The sequence below is a fragment of the Oncorhynchus clarkii genome, chromosome 4 (assembly GCF_045791955.1).
Source record: "Oncorhynchus clarkii lewisi isolate Uvic-CL-2024 chromosome 4, UVic_Ocla_1.0, whole genome shotgun sequence".
Lineage (NCBI taxonomy): Eukaryota > Metazoa > Chordata > Actinopteri > Salmoniformes > Salmonidae > Oncorhynchus > Oncorhynchus clarkii.
This window is the reverse complement of record NC_092150.1, coordinates 82,033,244-82,052,856: the sequence shown is the minus strand read 5'-3', so window position 1 is coordinate 82,052,856 and position 19,613 is coordinate 82,033,244. Positions and strand designations below refer to the sequence as shown.

Below are 19,613 nucleotides of genomic sequence, written 5' to 3'. Positions count from 1 at the left end.
TGCTGATCCTACAGCTATTGTATGCAGTAATCATGTGTCTATGAACCAGAGTTATACTGTTAGCACTAAACCGGTGTTCCCTAGGAGGAAGTCCACTGTTGGCAGCTCACCCTGCACTAACATAAAGAACATGAGCACATCTACTGCTGCTAAGCTTCCCAGTAAAGCAATGAAAGCAAGTAAGCATTCCAGAAGAAAAGTGCTCAAAATAGCCCACGTTAATATATGTAGCTTAAGAAACAAGGTTCATGAAATCAATAATTTGCTAGTAACAGATGACATTCTGACTATCTCTGAAACTCACTTAGATACTACCTTTGATGATACAGCGGTAGCAATACAAGGTTACAACATTTATAGAATATATTCAGAACCACATTCCTGTAAAGATTAGAGAGGATCTCATGTCAAATACTGTTGAAGTAATATGGCTACAGGTTCATCTGCCTCACCTAAAGCCCATTCTGGTAGGAAGCTGCTACAGACCACCAAGTCAGTATCTGGATAACATGTGTGAAATGCTTGATAACGTATGTGATACCAACAGAGGTATATTTTCTGAGTGATTTAAATATTGACTGGCTTTCATCAAGCTGCCCACTCAAGAAATATCTTCAAACTGTAACCAGTGCCTGCAACCTGGTTCAGGTTATCAGTCAACCTACCAGGGTAGTTACAAACAGCAAAGGAATGAAATCATCAACATGTATCAATCACATCTTTACTAATGCTGCAGAAATGTGCTTGAAAGCAGTATCAAAATCCATTGGATGTAGTGATCACAATATAGTAGCCATATATAGGAAAACCAAAGTTCCAAAGGCTGGGCCTAATATAGTGTATAAAAAGTCATACAAGAAGTTTTGTAGTGATTCCTATGTTGCTAATGTAAAGAATATGTGTTGGTCCGTGGTGTGTAATGAGGAGCAAACAGACACTGTACTTGACACATTTATGAAATTGCTTATTCCAGTTGCTAATAAGCATGTACCCATTAAGAAAATGACTGTAAAAACTGTTAAATCCCTGTTGATTGATGAGGAATTGAAACATTGTATGGTTGAGAGGGATGAGGCAAACGGAATGGCAAATAAGTCTGGCTGCACAGCCGATTGGAAAACCTATTGCAAATTGAGAGATGATGTGACTAAACTGAACAAAAAGAAGAAGAAACTACACTATGAAATCAAGATAAATTAAATAAAGAATGATAGTAAAAAGCTTTGGAGCACCTTAAATTAAATTCTGTGAAAAAAGGCAAACTCAGCTCCATCATTCATTGAAACAGATGGCTCATTCATCATAAAACCAACTGATATTGCCAACTACTTTAATGATTTTTTCATTGGCAAGATTAGCAAACTTAGGCATGACATGCCAGCAACAAATGCTGACACTACACATCCAAGTATAACTGATCAAGCATTGCAATTTTAAATTCCGTAAAGTTAGCGTGGAAGAGGTGAAAAAATAATGGTTGTCCATCAACAATGACAAGCCACCGGGTCTGACAACTTGAAAATTACTGAGGATAATAGCGGACGATATTGCCACTCCTACTTGCCACATCTTCTATGTAAACCTACTAGAAAGTGTGTGCCCTCAGGCTTAAAATTCATTCCGCTACCTAAGAATATTAAAGCCCCCTTTACTGGCTCAAATAGCCAACCAATCAGCCTGTTACCAACCCTTAGTAAACGTTTGGAAAAATGGTGTTTGACCAGATACAATGCTATTTTACAGTAAACAAATTGACAACAAGCTTTCACCATGCTTATAGGGAAGGAGAGTCAACAAGCACAGCACTTACACAAATGGCTGATGATTAGCTGAGAGAAATTGATGATACAAATATTGTGGGGGCTGTTTTGTTAGACTTCAGTGCGGCCTTTGACATTATTGATCATAGTCTGCTGCTGGAAAAACGTATGTGTTATGGCTTTACACCCCCTACTATATTGTGGACAAAGAGTTACCTGTCTAACAGAACACAGAGGGTGTTCTTTAATGGAAGACTCTCCAACATAATCCAGGTAGAATTAGGAATTACCCAAGGCAGCTGTCCAGGCCCACTTTATTTCTATCTCTACTAATGAATTGCCACTGGCTTCGAGGAAAGCCAGAGTGTCTATGTATATGGATGACTCAACACTATACATTTCAGCTACTACAGTACAGCGACTGAAATGACTGCAACGCTTAACAAAGAGTTGCAGTTAGTTTCAGAGTGGGTGGTATGGAATAAGTTAGTCCTAAATATTTCTAAAACTAAAAGCATTGTATTTGGGACAAATCATTCACTAAAGCCTAAACCTCAACTAAAACTTGTAAATAATAATGTGGAAATTGAGCAAGTTGAGGTGACAAAACTGCTTGGAGTAACCCTGGATTGTAAACTGTCATGGTCAAACATATTGATACAACAGTAGCTAAGATGGAGAGCAGTATGTCCATGATAAGGCAGTGTTCTACCTTCTTAACAACACTATCAACAAGGCAGGTCCTACAGGCACCTGGACTACTATTCAGTCATGTGGTCATGTGCCACAAAAAATAAAATAGCAGTTAATTCAGAACAGGGCAGCCTGGCTGCATGGCTGGCCCTTGGATGGACACAGCGAGCTAATATTAATAATATGCATGTCAATCTCTCCTGGCTCAAAGTGGAGGAGAGATTGACTTCCTCACCACTTGTATTTATGAGAGGTATTGACATGTTGAATGCACCGAGCTGTCTGTTTGAACTACTGGCGCACAGCTCAGACATCCATGCATACCCCACAAGACATGCCACAAGAAGTCTCTTCACAGGCCCAAGTCCAGAACAGACTATGGAAGGCTCACAGTACAAAATAGAGCCATGAGTCCATGCAACTCTATTCCACATCAAGTAACTGACGCAAGCAGTAAAATTATATTTAAAAACAGATAAAAAATAAATAAATAAATAATAAAACACCTTATGGAACAGATGGGGACTGTGAAGCAACACAAACATAGGCACAGACACATGCATACACACACATGATAACATATGCACTATACACACATGTACACATAGATTTTGTACACTATATATTGTATGTGGTAGTGGTGGAGTAGGGGCCTGAGTGTGAATGTATTGTAATGTTTTTAGAATTGTATAAACTGCCTTAATTTTTCTGGACCCCAGGAAGGGGCAGCAGCTAATCGGGATACACAATAAATACAAATCCAAATTAATGAGTCACAATGCAGGAGATCAAGTGCACCTACAATGTATTCTGTGATATCAATTAATTGAGTAGCTTATAGGGACAGTGCATGGGCTATTTACATTGACTGGAAATAAATATTGTTTCATGCATTTGCCTATTTTAATATATAATAAGAGAGGCGTGAATTTCTCCATGTAGGCCTACCCTTTGTTATAAATAACATAGAGTTCCCTTATATTTCAAAACTCGAGTCTCAAGCTAGGCTGTATGATCAAGCTGGTAATATGTCAGTTGTTATAGTCTATTACTTGCAAGGCACATTGGAGCATAAATTGAAAAATAAATATATCTATATTTTTTTCACTGGACTGATGTTAATGTCTCAGCTGAAGGATGGAGGCGAAGTGGAGGAGGGAGGGTTCGAAGTGGAGGGTGTCGAAGTGGAGGGGGTCGAAGTGGAGGGGGTCAAAGTGGAGGGGGTCGAAGTGGAGGAGGGAGAGGGTCGAAGTGGAGGGTGTCAAAGTGGAGGGGGTCGAAGTGGAGGGGGTCAAAGTGGAGGGGGTCGAAGTGGAGGAGGGAGGGGGTCGAAGTGGAGGGGGTCGAAAAGGAGGAGGGAGGGGGTCGAAGTGGAGGGGATCGAAGTGGAGAGGGTCGAAGTGGAGGAGGGAGGGGGTCGAAGTGGAGGGGGTCGAAAAGGAGGAGGGAGGGGGTCGAAGTGGAGGGGGTCGAAAAGGAGGAGGGAGGGGGTCGAAGTGGAGGGGATCGAAGTGGAGAGGGTCGAAGTGGAGGAGGGAGGGGGTCGAAGTGGAGGGGGTCGAAATGGAGGAGGGAGGGGGTCGAAGTGGAGGGGGTCGAAATGGAGAAGCATGTTTCATGATTTGTAAAAGTGTTGAATAAAAACAGTGTTGTAGTCTCTGAATGTCCTGAAGCAGTTATTAAGGCCCTCCATTGGAGGATTAATGCAATCAGTGATTGATATAAAGGGTCACTGGAGGCCCTTCAAGGCGAAATCACTGATATCAAATAACTTGGCAAATGCTCCAACATCCTCTTCAATACACAGTCTCTTTGTTCAGACATTTTACTTGTTTTTTCTAACCAAGTTGGCTAGTGAGTCTTAGCTAGCTAGCTAACGGTGAATAGCCTACACGGTGTAGCCTAGTCTACACAGCAATAGCTACTGTTTACTGCACATGGTATAAGTGCAAAGTGACTTGCATTAACCCGCCCATTACTTTAAAATTGAGAAGCCAGCATCAAAGTCAAATTCATTACATCGGCCTAAATGAAATGTATTTTATGTACAGCACTAGATTTGATGTAAGATGTCCTTGAGTGTCTTCAAAGGCATCTGCCAAATAAAATATATAATTATTATTGTCAAAATACACTCAGTGGTCAGTTTATTAGGTACACCACATCGTTTACGAAAGTGGTTTGCTCCGAAAGACAGTAAGTCACATCACGTGGCCATGGCTTGCTATATAAAGCCAACAGACAGGCATGTAGGCATTCAGCTTCTGTTTGATTGAACGTTATAATTGGAAAAACGATTGACTTAAGCAACTTTGAGCGTGGTATGATCATCAGCGCCAGTCACACCAGTTCCAGTATTTCAGAAACGGCCGGCTTCCTGGGCTTTTCACATACGACAGTGTCTAGTGTTTACCGAGAATGGTGCGATGAACAAAAAACATCCAGTCAGCGGTAGTCCTGTGGGAGAAAACAGCTCATTGATAAGAGGTCTAAGGAGAATGGCAAGAATTGAGCAAGCTAACAGGCAGGCCACAAACAGGCAAATAACGCTGCAGTACAACAGTACAACATTGGTTCTTGTCACGGATGGGCTTTTGCAGCAGACAACCACACCAGGTTCCACTCCTGTCAGCTAAAAACAAGAAGAAGCAGCTCCAGTGGGCATGAGATCACCAACACTGGACAATTGAGGAGTCGGACAAATCCCGGTTCCTGCTGCGTAAGGATTTGGCATAAGCAGCATGGTCCCATCATGCCTGCTGTCAATGGTACAGGTTGGTGGTGTAATGGTGTGGGGAATGTTTTCCTGGCACATGTTAGGTCCCTTGATACTCATTGAGAAACGTTTCCATGCCCTGAAAAATTCAGTCTGTTCTGGGGGCAAAGGGAGGTCCGACCTGGTACTAGATAGGTGGACCTAATAAACTGGCCACTGAGTGTATATCCTTTTTGTTTACCCACCCCTCCCTACTGGTTGCTTTGAATTGTGACAGTGTATGCATGTTTAGGCCAGTGCTTGACTTGACTTGGATTGAAATACAGTTGAAGTCAGATGTTTACAAATACTTAGGCTGGAATCATTAAAACTCGTTTTTCAACCACTCCACAAATTTATTTTTAACAAACTATAGTTTTTGCAAGTCGGTTAGGACATCTACTTTGTGCATGACACAAGTCATTTTCCAAACAATTGTTTACGGACAGATTATTTCACTTATAATTCAATGTATCACAATTCCACTAGGTCAGAAGTTACATACACTAAGTTGACTGTGCTTTTAAACAGCTTGGAAAATTCCAGAAAATGATGTCATGGCTTTAGAAGCTTCTGATAGGCTAATTGACATCAGTTGAGTGAATTGGAGGTGTACTTGTGGATGTATTTCAAGGCCTACCTTCACACCTCTTTGCTTGACATCATGGAAAAATCAAAAGAAATCAGCCAAGACCATAGAGAAAAGTCTGGTTCATCATTTGGAGCATTTTCCAAACCCCTGAAGGTACCACATTCATCAATACAAACAATAGTATGCAGTATAAACACCATGGGACTCTGCAGCCGTCATACCGCTCAAGAAGGAGACGCATTCTGTCTCCTAGAGATGAACGTACTTTGGTGGAAAAAGTACAGAACAACAGCAAATGACCTTGTGAAGATGCTGGAGGAAACAGGTACAAAAGTATCTTTATCCACAGTAAAACAAGTCCTATATTGACGTAACCTGAAAGGCCGCTCAGCAAAGAAGAAGCAACCGCTCCAAAACCGCCATAAAATAGCTAGACTACGGTTTGCAACTGCACATGGGGATAAAGATCGTACTTTTTGGAGAAATGTCCTCTGGTCTGATGAAACAACTGTTTGGCCATTATGATCATCGTTATGTGTCGAGGAAAAAGTGGGAGGCTTGCAAGCCAAAGAACACCATCCCAACCGTGAAGCACGGGGGTGGCAGCATCATGTTGTGGGGGTGCTTTGCTGCAGGAGGGACTGGTGCACAAAATTGATGGCATCATGAGGGAGGAAAATTATGTGGATATATTGAAGCAACATCTCAAGACATAAGTTAAAGCTTGGTCGCAAATGGGTCTTCCAAATGGACAATGACCCCAAGCATACTTCCAAAGATGTGGCAAAATGGCTTAAGGACAACAAAGTCAAGGTATTGGAGTGGCCATCACAAAGCCCTGACCTCAATCCTATAGAAAATGTGTGTGCGGAAGTGAAAAAGCGTGTGCTAGCAAGTAGGCCTACAAACCTGACTCAGTTACACCAGCTCTGTCAAAAGGAGTGGGCCAAAATTCACCTAACTTATTGTGGGAAGCTTGTGGAAGCTCACCCGAAATGTTTTACCCAAGTTAAACAATTTAAAGGAAATGCTACCAAATACTAATTGAGTGTATGTAAACTTCTGATGTGATGAATGTGATGAAAGAAATAAAAGCTGAAATAAATAATTATCTTTTCTATTATTCTGACATTTCACATTCTTAAAATAAAGGGGTGATCCTAACAGACCTAAGACAGGGAATTTTTACTCTGATTAAATGTCAGGAATTGTGAAAAACTGAGTTTAAATGTATTTGGCTAAGGTGTATGTAAATATCCGACTTCAACTGTAGGTGCCGATACTCATTTCGGTGCCGAGACTGTTTAATTTTAGGTGCAGGAATTCCGCAATACTTTTGAGCTAATATTCTATAGGAGGTTCAGGAACTCAAGCAGAAGAAAATTGTAGGTGCCGTTATTCAGTTCTGGTGAGCTCCTGGCCAAGTCAAGTACTGTAGTGTGTTAAGGTAAAAATACAAATAATCTCCTGTTTGAAACACTGACAAGGAGAGAATAAAATATATATATATATCCTGTATATATATATATATATATATATATATATATTAGTGTATTCTTTTGTTCCTCAATCTGATTATCTGGGCCTGGCTCCCCAGTGGTTGGGCCTGAGCCCACCCAAACCCACACGTGCCTATGCCCCTGGTTTGAATGTTTTTTAATGGCTGCCGAACTGTCTCTTTGCTCTGTTGACAGGACCAACACAGGTAGACAACTCCCTCAGACAACTCACTCAACAGGTCAAACTTAACCAACCTGACCTATGACCTCTGCCCAGAAAAATAGATGCACTCCCACTAACCATTTGAAACACAAAAACACATGAGAGGGAGCGAACACAGCAGACATGAAAAAGATATATATCGGCAAAACGGCCCTAAAAGTCTCCCGAAATGGCAGTAAACATCAGAAAAAGAGGTAAGAGAGAACAATTCAGAAGCTATTCATCCCTCCATCTCTCCATCTGCCCACTGAGTTCATTTCATCCTCCCCATCTTTGTCAAGTGGTCGTGAACAACTTGAACGTCCGTCCTCCTAACAGAATCATTATCCTGCCTCATTGTTTTCTCACCGCCGACCGCCATCTAAATGAAAACACTCATTACCGTGTGACTCAGCTGCCGTTTCCAGAGGTCACTAATGTGTGATTCCCATTGGGAGATTGACTTCATAAACTCATTCTATTGTCATGTAACAAACACCTGTGGTGAGCCATGCATCGTGTTGTTAGTACCTGGCAAGGGGGTTGTTATACAGTAGCATGAAAAGCATTCAAACAGTGCCCCCCCAAAAACATTTTACTATCCATTGGTAACAGAATGGGATGATATTCAAAGATTAGGATATTGTTATTCCATTTAGTCATAAACGTGTTTAGGTGTGAAACTTAGAGCAAGTAGGAAGGTAAACTGGAGATGAGAAATACTAAACCCAGGAGGGAATAACAGTATTATCACTCCACTTACTGTACCTTCTTTCATTTATTTTTTATCTCAGCAGCAATAGCTTAGTTTTCAGTCATATGTTAAGAGCACGTTCTGCTTGCCTTAATGGGAATCTGAAACCTTGTTGCATGTGTATCATGGGCTGTGGTGGTTGTGTTTTGTCTGTGTTCTGTAGGAGTGTGTGTGTTTGGAATATGGATTGGAGCGTTTGTGTACATGTGTTTGCGTCGTTCTGGTGAATTCATGTAATTTGCACAGTCATTGTATTCAGTTTAATTCAAGATATTATCTCCATGATTAAAACCCCCCAAAACGTTGAAATTATAATTGGATTGCCCTTTTAATTAAGGGACGTCACCTTTAAAAGGAAACATCTTCATTTTCATCAGCTAAATATGTGTATGTGACAATACATTTGATTAGATTTGGCCTCTACTCGCAACCTCTTCCTCCTTCTATGATCTTGTTAAGGAGATAGAGGGATGAGAGCACAGTGGCCACATCTCTCACCTCTATCTCCTTCTCTTCCATTTCTCTCTCTCTCGCTCTCTCTCTCTTGCTCTCTCCCTCGCTCTCTGTTATTGGTGATCTCCCTGCAGATAGAGTCATTACCATACTTCCTCCATCTGTCCATCAATACAGGCCCATTAGCCTGCCGTGGAAACTCAGACCCATCAAAGGCGAGAGGGATACATGTATTTTACTTCTCACACCTACTTCTTATTAGATTGGGTCTCAGGTTGTGCCGGGGCTTTATAAATAATCCACATTGTGCTGTCTCGTTCAATTACACATGGGAGATCACTACTCAGTGAATTGCACATGGGATATTATTATTCAGTGAATTACACACAGAAATCACTATTCAGTAAATTACACATGGAGGATCACTATTCAGTGAAATACACATGGGAGATCACTATTCAGTGAATTACACATGGGAGATTATTATTCAGTGAATTACACATGGGAGATCACTATTCAGTGAATTACACACAGAAATCACTATTCAGTGAATTACACATGGGGGATCACTATTCAGTGAATTACACACAGAAATCACTATTCAGCGAATTACACATGGGGGATCACTATTCAGTGAATTACACACAGAAATCACTATTCAGTGAATTACACATGGGAGATCACTATTCAGTGAATTACACATGGGAGATCATTATTCAGTGAATTACACATGGGAGATCACTATTCAGTGAATTACACACAGAAATCACTATTCAGTGAATTACACATGGGGGATCACTATTCAGTGAATTACACACATAAATCACTATTCAGTGAATTACACATGGGGGATCACTATTCAGTGAATTACACACAGAAATCACTATTCAGTGAATTACACATGGGAGATCACTATTCAGTGAATTACACATGGGGGATCACTATTCAGTGAATTACACATGGGGGATCACTATTCAGTGAATTACACACAGAAATCACTATTCAGTGAATTACACATGGGAGATCACTATTCAGTGAATTACACATGGGAGATCACTATTCAGTGAATTACACACAGAAATCACTATTCAGTAAATTACACATGGGAGATCACTATTCAGTGAATTACACATGGGGGATCACTATTCAGTGAATTACACATGGGATATCACTATTCAGTGAATCCAAGCCGTCTAAATCATTTCCTGTGATTGATTACAGATCATAGAGCCATATTTCATAGTAGGTTACGTCCCAAAAGGCACCCTATTCTCTATAGGGCACTGCTTTTGACCGGAGACTTCTGGCTAAAATTAGTGCACTATATAGGGAATAGGGTGCCATTTGTGACAAAGACTTAGTTTAAAGTGATCCTGTAAGTCACTGTAACCACTCTGGCTGATTATGGTGGTGGTGTTCTGTGCTATGCGTCAAGGTTGTAAAGTATTAGGTACTAGAGCTGAATGTTACTGGAAGATAAAGGCAGCCTGAACTTTATATTCTTTAAGTGCATATAGAATATATGATTTGGGAATTCAAAACGTTTTCATCACCACTGTATGATGTATATTGTTCATGGGTCATCACACAAGACTCCCATTCCATCTTATTTATACTCAATGTAACTTATAAAATATATGCATATAATATAACATGAAGTTACCCCAGTAATATGTCTTTCACTATGTCTGATGCCTGGTGTGTGTGTTTGTGTCCCTCACAGCTCTTTGCAGGAACAGAAAGAGGACCTCCGGAAGCGTCTGTCCTACACCACCCACAAGCTGGAGCTGCTAGAGAGCGAGTTTGACTCCACCCGACAATACCTGGAGACAGAGCTACGTCGTGCTCAGGAGGAACTCGACAAGTTCACCGACAAACTACGCAGGTATTCCTAACCACATAACCACACCTATTTTAATCACATGCTATTGATTTTGTGCTTTTCTGTCTGGAAATATATCAGACTGGATAAATATACTAGACTAGATACCTATCAAGGTAAAGCCCTAAAACGAACACAGGATACCTATCAAGGTAAAGCCCTAAAACGAACACAGGATACCTATCAAGGTAAAGCCCTAAAACGAACACAGGATACCTATCAAGGTAAAGCCCTAAAACGAACACAGGATACCTATCAAGGTAAAGCCCCAAAACTAACACAGGAATGCATTATCATGATGGACACATAGCATAGACATCATTAATCCAAAGGGTGCAGAATGTGTTCAATTATTAATAGTGTGAGTTGGTAAGCCTGTGTCATTGTGTGTCTCCTGGTAGAATACAAAGCAGCTACTCAGCACTGCAGAGGATCAACCAGGACCTGGAGGATAAGATCCAAAGAAATGTAAGTGAAATGTGTGCGTGTGTGTGTGTGTGTGTGCGTGTGCGTGTGCGTGTGCGTGTGTGTGTGTGTGCGCACATGCGCATGTATGTGCTTGTGTTTGAGTGTGCGAAAACGTTCATGCATGTTTGTGTACACCTGTAGGTGTGTGTCCAGGCATAAATGTGTGCATATTTGTGTGTGTGTGTTGTGTGTGTGTGCACGCGCATATGTACCCATACGTGCATGCATGTTTGTGTACACCTGTAGTTGTGTGTGCATGCACACGCCTCTAAGCAAGCAGTGGTCTTTACTCTTTAGAAAAGGCAATGAAAAGCACTGAGCAATGGATTTGAATATGAATACACTAGCTGTTGGTACCACTGACGTTAATTGCAGCCTATTTCAATAGCCTGTCCTCCTTCCTATGGCAGTTGGATAGCAACCCCATTGTTCTGAGCTAGCCTTGCGACTTACATCTTTTGTCAGATGGCAAAAGGATGGATACAATTAACCATCCTGCCATTCCAGCATTGTACGATCATCATGTGTCTTCTTCCTCGCTATGAATAGACAGCTGAATATCTTCCTCTCTGAATCTGTTAAGGAAAAGATAATCATGATCACAAAGAGCTGGAACTTTAAGATGTTGCAGGCTGATAGCGAGGAGGAGTAGAGAGGGTTTCATGGAACATAGAGGGACTGAATAATTTATCAAAATGCATGTCTTTTTTTTATTGGATGTTAAGCTGTGAATCCTTATCAGTTGTATGTCTATTCAGCTCAGATGCTCCCTTTTATGGGTTACCAAGGTGATGATGTAGTTATCCTGTGCTCAGTAGATAATTGACTAACTTTTTTTACACTTCACAAACTCCTGATCTTTATTGCAGTTCGATAGGCAAAAAAAACTTCAACAGTCTCACTCTTTCTCTTTTTTAAAAAGCTTTAATAAAAATGTCAAACAAAACATAAACTACAATAAAGAGACGCACACAAATTCCAACAAACATCAATGACATCACAGCTGCTCAAAACCATATGTTTCAACAGCATCCATACCCATCCCATTTGTCTCCAAGTTTTACTCTCATTCTTCATACCTTGGGCGTTTCCAGTGTATGTAACACTCTATGCCATTATGCCCTCAAAGTGCACAATTCTATCTCTCTCTGTAACCAACACTTTTTCAATATTTAAATAATAATGCATTTGATTTATCTACTGTCTTAACGATGGAGTATAGTCCTACCCATTGGGTATCTCACTGCCCCCTCATAAGTCATGTTTTGAAATATGCAGATAGACCGATTAAAAGTCATCTTAAATTGTAAAACTTTGGACAGCCAACTTTCTAACTCTGCCCATAACTGTTGGACTTCATAGCACTCCCAGAAGGAATGAATTATTCAGTCATTGTTCATTTTACACTTAAGACATGACTGCCATTCTGCTGTAGGATTTGTGAATTTTGTCTCTTGGACAATACATGACTATATAATCTCCCCCCATCTTGTGCCAATGTCAGTTTTTTCTGCTATTTAAGTATTGGTTCCAATAGTTTATATTTTCAGTTGGATAGGCTCTCTGCGAGGATTTGTACATCTTTCCTATCATATTAGTATCCTTTTCCAACTCAAATAGGATTTCCTCATCATTGCTCTGATGTCCAAAATAAAATAACAAAGCAATGTTTTACAATCTCGAGGTGAAATATTTTTTTTTACTATTGTAAGTGCCAAATAAAGTAACAGGGTTGACCGTAACAGGGTTGACCATAACAGGGTTGACCGTAACAGGATTAACCGTAACAGGGTTGACTGTAACAGGGTTAACCGCAACAGGGTTGACCGTAACAGGGTTGACAATTTCATCCTAAATCAGCCATAAATCCCCTTGTGATAGGGGGAATGGAAGTGTGTTGTGTGCAACAGGGAGGGACAATTGAATGCAAGCTTCACATTTTTATTTTTTATTGGTACAACATTTTGAGCCTGTCTATCTCTGGGTAACAGAGTTGACGTGTTATGCTCGACCCGCTCAGTTTTCTACCACAAAACACCAGAAAGTGGCCAAAAAGAGTCAAACCTGCTCACCTCCCTTTACACTATGACTTGACTACTAGATGTTCAATGTTTCTTTTGAAAAACATATTTAAAAAGTATTATTTCACCATAGTAAAAAAATAGTTTGGGTTTACATAACAGCGTAAAATCCAATAATTTGTGGACAATTCCTACTTAATATATCAAAGGGAAGCAAAGGTACTCATTTTGCGGAATGACCCAACAAAGGTACTCATTTTGCGGAATGACCCAACAAAGGTACTCATTTTGCGGAATGACCCAACAAAGGTACTCATTTTGTGGAATGACCCAACAAAGGTACTCATTTTGTGGAATGACCCAACAAAGGTACTCATTTTGCGGAATGACCCAACAAAGGTACTCACTTTGTGGAATGACCCAACAAAGCTACTCACTTTGTGGAATGACCCAACAAAGCATTTACATACCTTTTATGCTCTTACTTCAAAAAACGCTTTGCGGCCTCCGGTAAAAAAATAGGTCAACTATGTTTCTGGGATAAGTATAAAACATTATTTTATTTTGGGCAAAAGTAAAGCATGCTTGAAATTATTGCACTCTTAATCCTCCTGTTGTGTTCGTTTCATGTTGATTAATTATGTGTACCTGGTCCAAAATGACAGCCCCATTATAGCTGATTATAAATCCATAATAATGCATATATTATCACCTAATGTTGTGTTAGATCTTTTTATCAACTTAAGTTCTTGTGAACATTACAAGTTTTGAACTTCTATTTGCTATTTATGGCCTCTATGGCCTTTAGTTAAAAAAAGCATAATGAATGGATTATTTTGACTATAACAAATACTCAGATGAAATATATTGTGCTATTTATCACAGGCTACTTTGTGTCAAAGTTTAACAAGGACTCTCTCCTCCTCACCAGTGTCATGATCAAATATATGAACAAGAGTCTCACATACAGTATAACGTTTGGTCATTGTGCTGCCACAGAATGAATTGTGAACAAGGCCTCAAAATAGCATTATATACCAGAGCTGCGAGAAAAGTTCAATATATTATTGAAAGAATGTTGCGATTGTTTGTGAGAATGCCAACAGGTGTGGTTCCTGTGGGGGAAAGATTCTATTGGGGAAAGGTTCCCGTTGGGGTTGCCATGGAAGCGAAGAAGGGGAGTGAGGTGTGTGTGTGTTTGTGTGTGTGTGTGTGTGTGTGTGCTCACACACGCATGCATGTGGGGGTCTGGGAGAGGAAGTGTATCCCATCTGATGAATGGGTGTGTGCCTGAACTCAGTTTTCTACACTAATTGTAGTCTCACCCATTCATTTCTACTGACCCGTCATTTTTGACAGGGAACACCACAGGTGTACAAATGTTAAATAAAACACCCTAAACGTAATGAAAATCATCAAAATGTATTTTGTGTGTTCAGATGCCCTGTGTGGACAAAGTCATGGAACCTTATATGACAATCAGATTAAATGAACTACATTTTTCAGAGAGAAAACTTCTAAAAAGGTTCAATTCGACCGGGAACACAGCAGGAGGGTTAAAAAAAATGGTTCCGAAAACTTTCTTTGGCTGTACCCATACCACCCTTTTTGGTTACAGGTAGAACCCTCTGTGGAATGGTTCTACATTAAACCCAAAGGGGTTCTACCTGGATCCAAAATGGTTCTTCCTGGAACCTTTTAGGTATATAGCTCAACAGAACAATATTTAGTCTACAATGTGAGACGGTTCCACTAAAAAAAGTGATTGTTTGTTATACATGATTAGACTGGAATGTTCCATGGAAAAACCTGAAAAAAATGAAAAAACAATCTACAGTACAGTTTGGTTAATCTTCCACCATTACTATGATCCACTTTCATATTCAGATTCCTGCCTTCATGATGTTCACATTCCTTTTCCCTTCGGCCTCATCAGTAGTCGGGTGGTTCAGTTCTCAGGTCTCAGGAAGCAGGAAGACCAGAGCCCCATCAGTCAATGACAGGCTGCTGAACACTGCTGTAGGAATGCACCAGTGGTACATGGCCAATAGATAGAGCACTGAACATCAGCTGTACCAGAAAGATGTCCAAGCCAAATTTACCAACATTTACAGAGAGGCAGAAGTAGCCAAAGATTAATGCAAACCATGCAAATTATAAAATAAGGAAATATTTTCTTAGCACAGGTGAAGCAAATAGAACCTTTATGCCTCATTTATGTATTTTCCTCACCTCAGTCACCTCCAGTAGAGTTTCTGTATTTTCCTCACCTCAGTCACCTCCTGTAGAGTGTCTGTATTTTCCTCACCTCAGTCACCTCCAGTAGAGTTTCTGTATTTTCCTCACCTCAGTCACCTCCAGTAGAGTATCTGTATTTTCCTTACCTCAGTCACCTCCAGTAGAGTTTCTGTATTTTCCTCACCTCAGTCACCTCCAGTAGAGTTTCTGTATTTTCCTTACCTCAGTCACCTCCAGTAGAGTTTCTGTATTTTCCTCACCTCAGTCACCTCCAGTAGAGTATCTGTATTTTCCTCACCTCAGTCACCTCCTGTAGAGTTTCTGTATTTTCCTCACCTCAGTCACCTCCAGTAGAGTATCTGTATTTTCCTTACCTCAGTCACCTCCAGTAGAGTATCTGTATTTTCCTCACCTCAGTCACCTCCAGTAGAGTATCTGTATTTTCCTCACCTCAGTCACCTCCTGTAGAGTTTCTGTATTTTCTTCACCTCAGTCACCTCCAGTAGAGTTTCTGTATTTTCCTCACCTCAGTCACCTCCAGTAGAGTATCTGTATTTTCCTTACCTCAGTCACCTCCAGTAGAGTTTCTGTATTTTCCTCACCTCAGTCACCTCCAGTAGAGTATCTGTATTTTCCTTACCTCAGTCACCTCCTGTAGAGTGTCTGTATTTTCCTCACCTCAGTCACCTCCAGTAGAGTGTCTGTATTTTCCTCACCTCAGTCACCTCCAGTAGAGTGTCTGTATTTTCCTCACCTCAGTCACCTCCAGTAGAGTGTCTGTATTTTCCTCACCTCAGTCACCTCCAGTAGAGTGTCTGTATTTTCCTCACCTCAGTCACCTCCAGTAGAGTATCTGTATTTTCCTCACCTCAGTCACCTCCAGTAGAGTGTCTGTATTTTCCTCACCTCAGTCACCTCCAGTAGAGTATCTGTATTTTCCTCACCTCAGTCACCTCCTGTAGAGTTTCTGTATTTTCCTTACCTCAGTCACCTCCAGTAGAGTGTCTGTATTTTCCTAACCTCAGTCACCTCCAGTAGAGTTTCTGTATTTTCCTTACCTCAGTCACCTCCAGTGGAGTGTCTGTATTTTCCTTACCTCAGTCACCTCCTGTAGAGTTTCTGTATTTTCCTCACCTCAGTCAACACCAGTAGAGTATCTGTATTTTCCTCACCTCAGTCACCTCCTGTAGAGTGTCTGTATTTTCCTCACCTCAGTCACCTCCAGTAGAGTTTCTGTATTTTCCTCACCTCAGTCACCTCCAGTAGAGTGTCTGTATTTTCCTTACCTCAGTCACCTCCAGTAGAGTATCTGTATTTTCCTCACCTCAGTCACCTCCAGTAGAGTGTCTGTATTTTCCTCACCTCAGTCACCTCCTGTAGAGTTTCTGTATTTTCCTCACCTCAGTCACCTCCAGTAGAGTTTCTGTATTTTTCTTACCTCAGTCACCTCCAGTAGAGTATCTGTATTTTCCTCACCTCAGTCACCTCCAGTAGTGTCTGTATTTTCCTCACCTCAGTCACCTCCTGTAGAGTTTCTGTATTTTCCTCACCTCAGTCACCTCCAGTAGAGTGTCTGTATTTTCCTCACCTCAGTCACCTCCTGTAGAGTTTCTGTATTTTCCTCACCTCAGTCACCTCCAGTAGAGTATCTGTATTTTCTTCACCTCAGTCACCTCCAGTAGAGTGTCTGTATTTTCCTCACCTCAGTCACCTCCAGTAGAGTGTCTGTATTTTCCTCACCTCAGTCACCTCCAGTAGAGTATCTGTATTTTCCTCACCTCAGTCACCTCCTGTAGAGTGTCTGTATTTTCCTCACCTCAGTCACCTCCAGTAGAGTATCTGTATTTTCCTCACCTCAGTCACCTCCTGTAGAGTTTCTGTATTTTCCTTACCTCAGTCACCTCCTGTAGAGTTTCTGTATTTTCCTTACCTCAGTCACCTCCAGTAGAGTATCTGTATTTTCCTCACCTCAGTCACCTCCTGTAGAGTTTCTGTATTTTCCTTACCTCAGTCACCTCCAGTAGAGTATCTGTATTTTCCTCACCTCAGTCACCTCCAGTAGAGTATCTGTATTTTCCTCACCTCAGTCACCTCCTGTAGAGTTTCTGTATTTTCTTCACCTCAGTCACCTCCAGTAGAGTATCTGTATTTTCCTTACCTCAGTCACCTCCAGTAGAGTGTCTGTATTTTCCTCACCTCAGTCACCTCCAGTAGAGTATCTGTATTTTCCTTACCTCAGTCACCTCCAGTAGAGTATCTGCGTTTGTTGTTTGCTACAACTCTAAGAATCAACTCATTAGCTTCTTTGGTTTTCTCCCGACCAAGTTACCAACTTGCTGACTCCAGAATAAACCATATGTAAATGAGAAACAGTGCCTGTGGTGCCACCATCACATATTTAGTAATTCTTCAGTCCCACCAAACCAGCCAGGACACATTGTCCAACACCAGCAAACATCTAGTTTAGACAGGAGGCAAAGGATTGCCTGGTCATTCCAACCCATTTAGTGGCTAATACAGTGCTGTTGATTCAATATCCTCTTAGGGCAGCCACTAGTATAAACTGGGATACCAGGTATACGTACAGGTTTGCAGACAGGCCTGTCATCACAGTAAGACAGGCCTGCACCACAGGTAGCTGAGTTGTTTGTCGATGACCGTACGATTCAGCAGTGGGTCCAAAAAAGAGGGAACCAAAAACAATACCAGCCATGAACATAGTTTGTGTAACTCCAACTAAATGATCTTTCTCACACACCAGATCAAAACTAGTGACTATGGTGGTTTCATAGTGTCTTGTCGTAGAACCATCCCTTCTGGCACTCAAGGGTCTGAATCCATTCTCCCTGATGGTGTTAATGTCCCAGTCCACTGGGTTAAATATCAGACACCTACTGAAGGCTCCATGCTGCTCCCGGGGCATGGTCAGATTCAGCTGTTCCTCTCTGCTCAGATTAGCACCAGCTCTGAGGATCCAGTCAGTGTTACAGTGGCGGCCAGAGTCTGTCTGGACAAAAATAAAACTAGTGAATAGGACTGGGAATATGAGGTTTTGCAGTCCAAGCAGTATAAGCTTCTGGAACAATCCAACGTCTCCAACGTTAATCAGGATCTCGCCAAATGCAACCATCTTGATACCAGGCAGTGCCAGAGATTCCTAGCAAGTGGCAAGAAAATTCTGCTTCAGTCAGAAGCCCCAGACAGTTCATTTGGCTCAAAATAGAAGCAACTTCTGTAGATGATGCAATTTAATGTCTAACTACTGGACAATCTTCAACTGGTATGTGGATCATTCATTTTTGGGGGAACAGCTGCACACAATGCCAAGTTAAGGCAAGGGCTGTCTTGGTGGACTTAGTAGTATTGTTTTCTAAAACATTTTATGAGGTACAATCCGTCTTGGTGAAGCCTGTAGCTGTAATTTCTGATAAGTTAACTTGGTGAAACTTGTTGCTGTAATTTCTGATACGTTGACTTGGTGAAGCCTGTAGCTGTAATTTCTGATATGTTGACTTGGCTGGAGAGAAAGGAGACTCAAAGCCACAGAGCTTTGTGGTAGTCATGTGAGGTAGTCATGTGAGAATACAATTGCTAATAGCACCAGAGACTAATAGCACCAGAGGCTAATATTACCTGAGACTAAACAGGATGGTATAATAGCCCTGGTGGCAAACATCGGCTAAACGCATGATGGCTAGAAAGGCCTGAAGGCTGAAAGCATTATGGCTAGAAAGGCCTGAAGGCTGAAGGCATGATGGCTAGAAAGGCCTGGAGGCTAAACGCATTGTGGCTAGAAAGGCCTGGAGGCTGAAAGCATTATGGCTAGAAAGGCCTGTAGGCTAAAGGCATGATGGCTAGAAAGGCCTGAAGGCATGATGGCTAGAAAGGCCTGGAGGCACATTTTTCTTCGGAGTCTCAAGATGATATAGTCATTCTGAGTTGTGTATACATGCATCATTACAGATGTTGGTAGATATGAAACTGATGCAATTTTCAATTAAATAATGAGAACACCTACTATGCTGTGATGTTGTCCGGAACAGAGAGGTGAATTCAGCTGTTTTAGCCAGTTAAAGGTTGGATTGTCATGACGAGTTGAGGCCTCTGCGATTTCTGTGTCCTGTGTGATCTGGGGCACAGAGAATTACACTTGAATATTTTTAGAACATTTTAAGTTATGTGTAAGCAATTAAGCAGTTTACTCATGATATGGTATCTGGCTTGGGTTCTCCCCCGTCCTCAATCTAATTTACTCTCTGAGGCACAGCAAATCTCATCTGACCCCACAGCCCTCCA

The 19,613-nt window shown here is 41.2% G+C and overlaps 1 protein-coding gene and 1 pseudogene across 1 annotated transcript in view; one reads left to right on the top strand and one right to left on the bottom strand.

Annotated features, from left to right (window-relative positions):
- The window catches only part of LOC139407362 (brain-enriched guanylate kinase-associated protein-like), a 44,740-nt gene that overhangs the window by 19,627 nt on the left and 5,500 nt on the right, over nt 1-19,613 (top strand). The window contains exons 2-4 of the mRNA XM_071151080.1: nt 7,495-7,716; nt 10,432-10,593; nt 10,992-11,058. Coding sequence (XP_071007181.1) covers nt 7,646-7,716; nt 10,432-10,593; nt 10,992-11,058 — 300 coding nt within the window. The 5' untranslated portion in view covers nt 7,495-7,645. The remainder of the gene's footprint in view (nt 1-7,494; nt 7,717-10,431; nt 10,594-10,991; nt 11,059-19,613) is intronic.
- Nucleotides 17,553-18,447, bottom strand: LOC139407458 (solute carrier family 22 member 13-like; annotated as a pseudogene).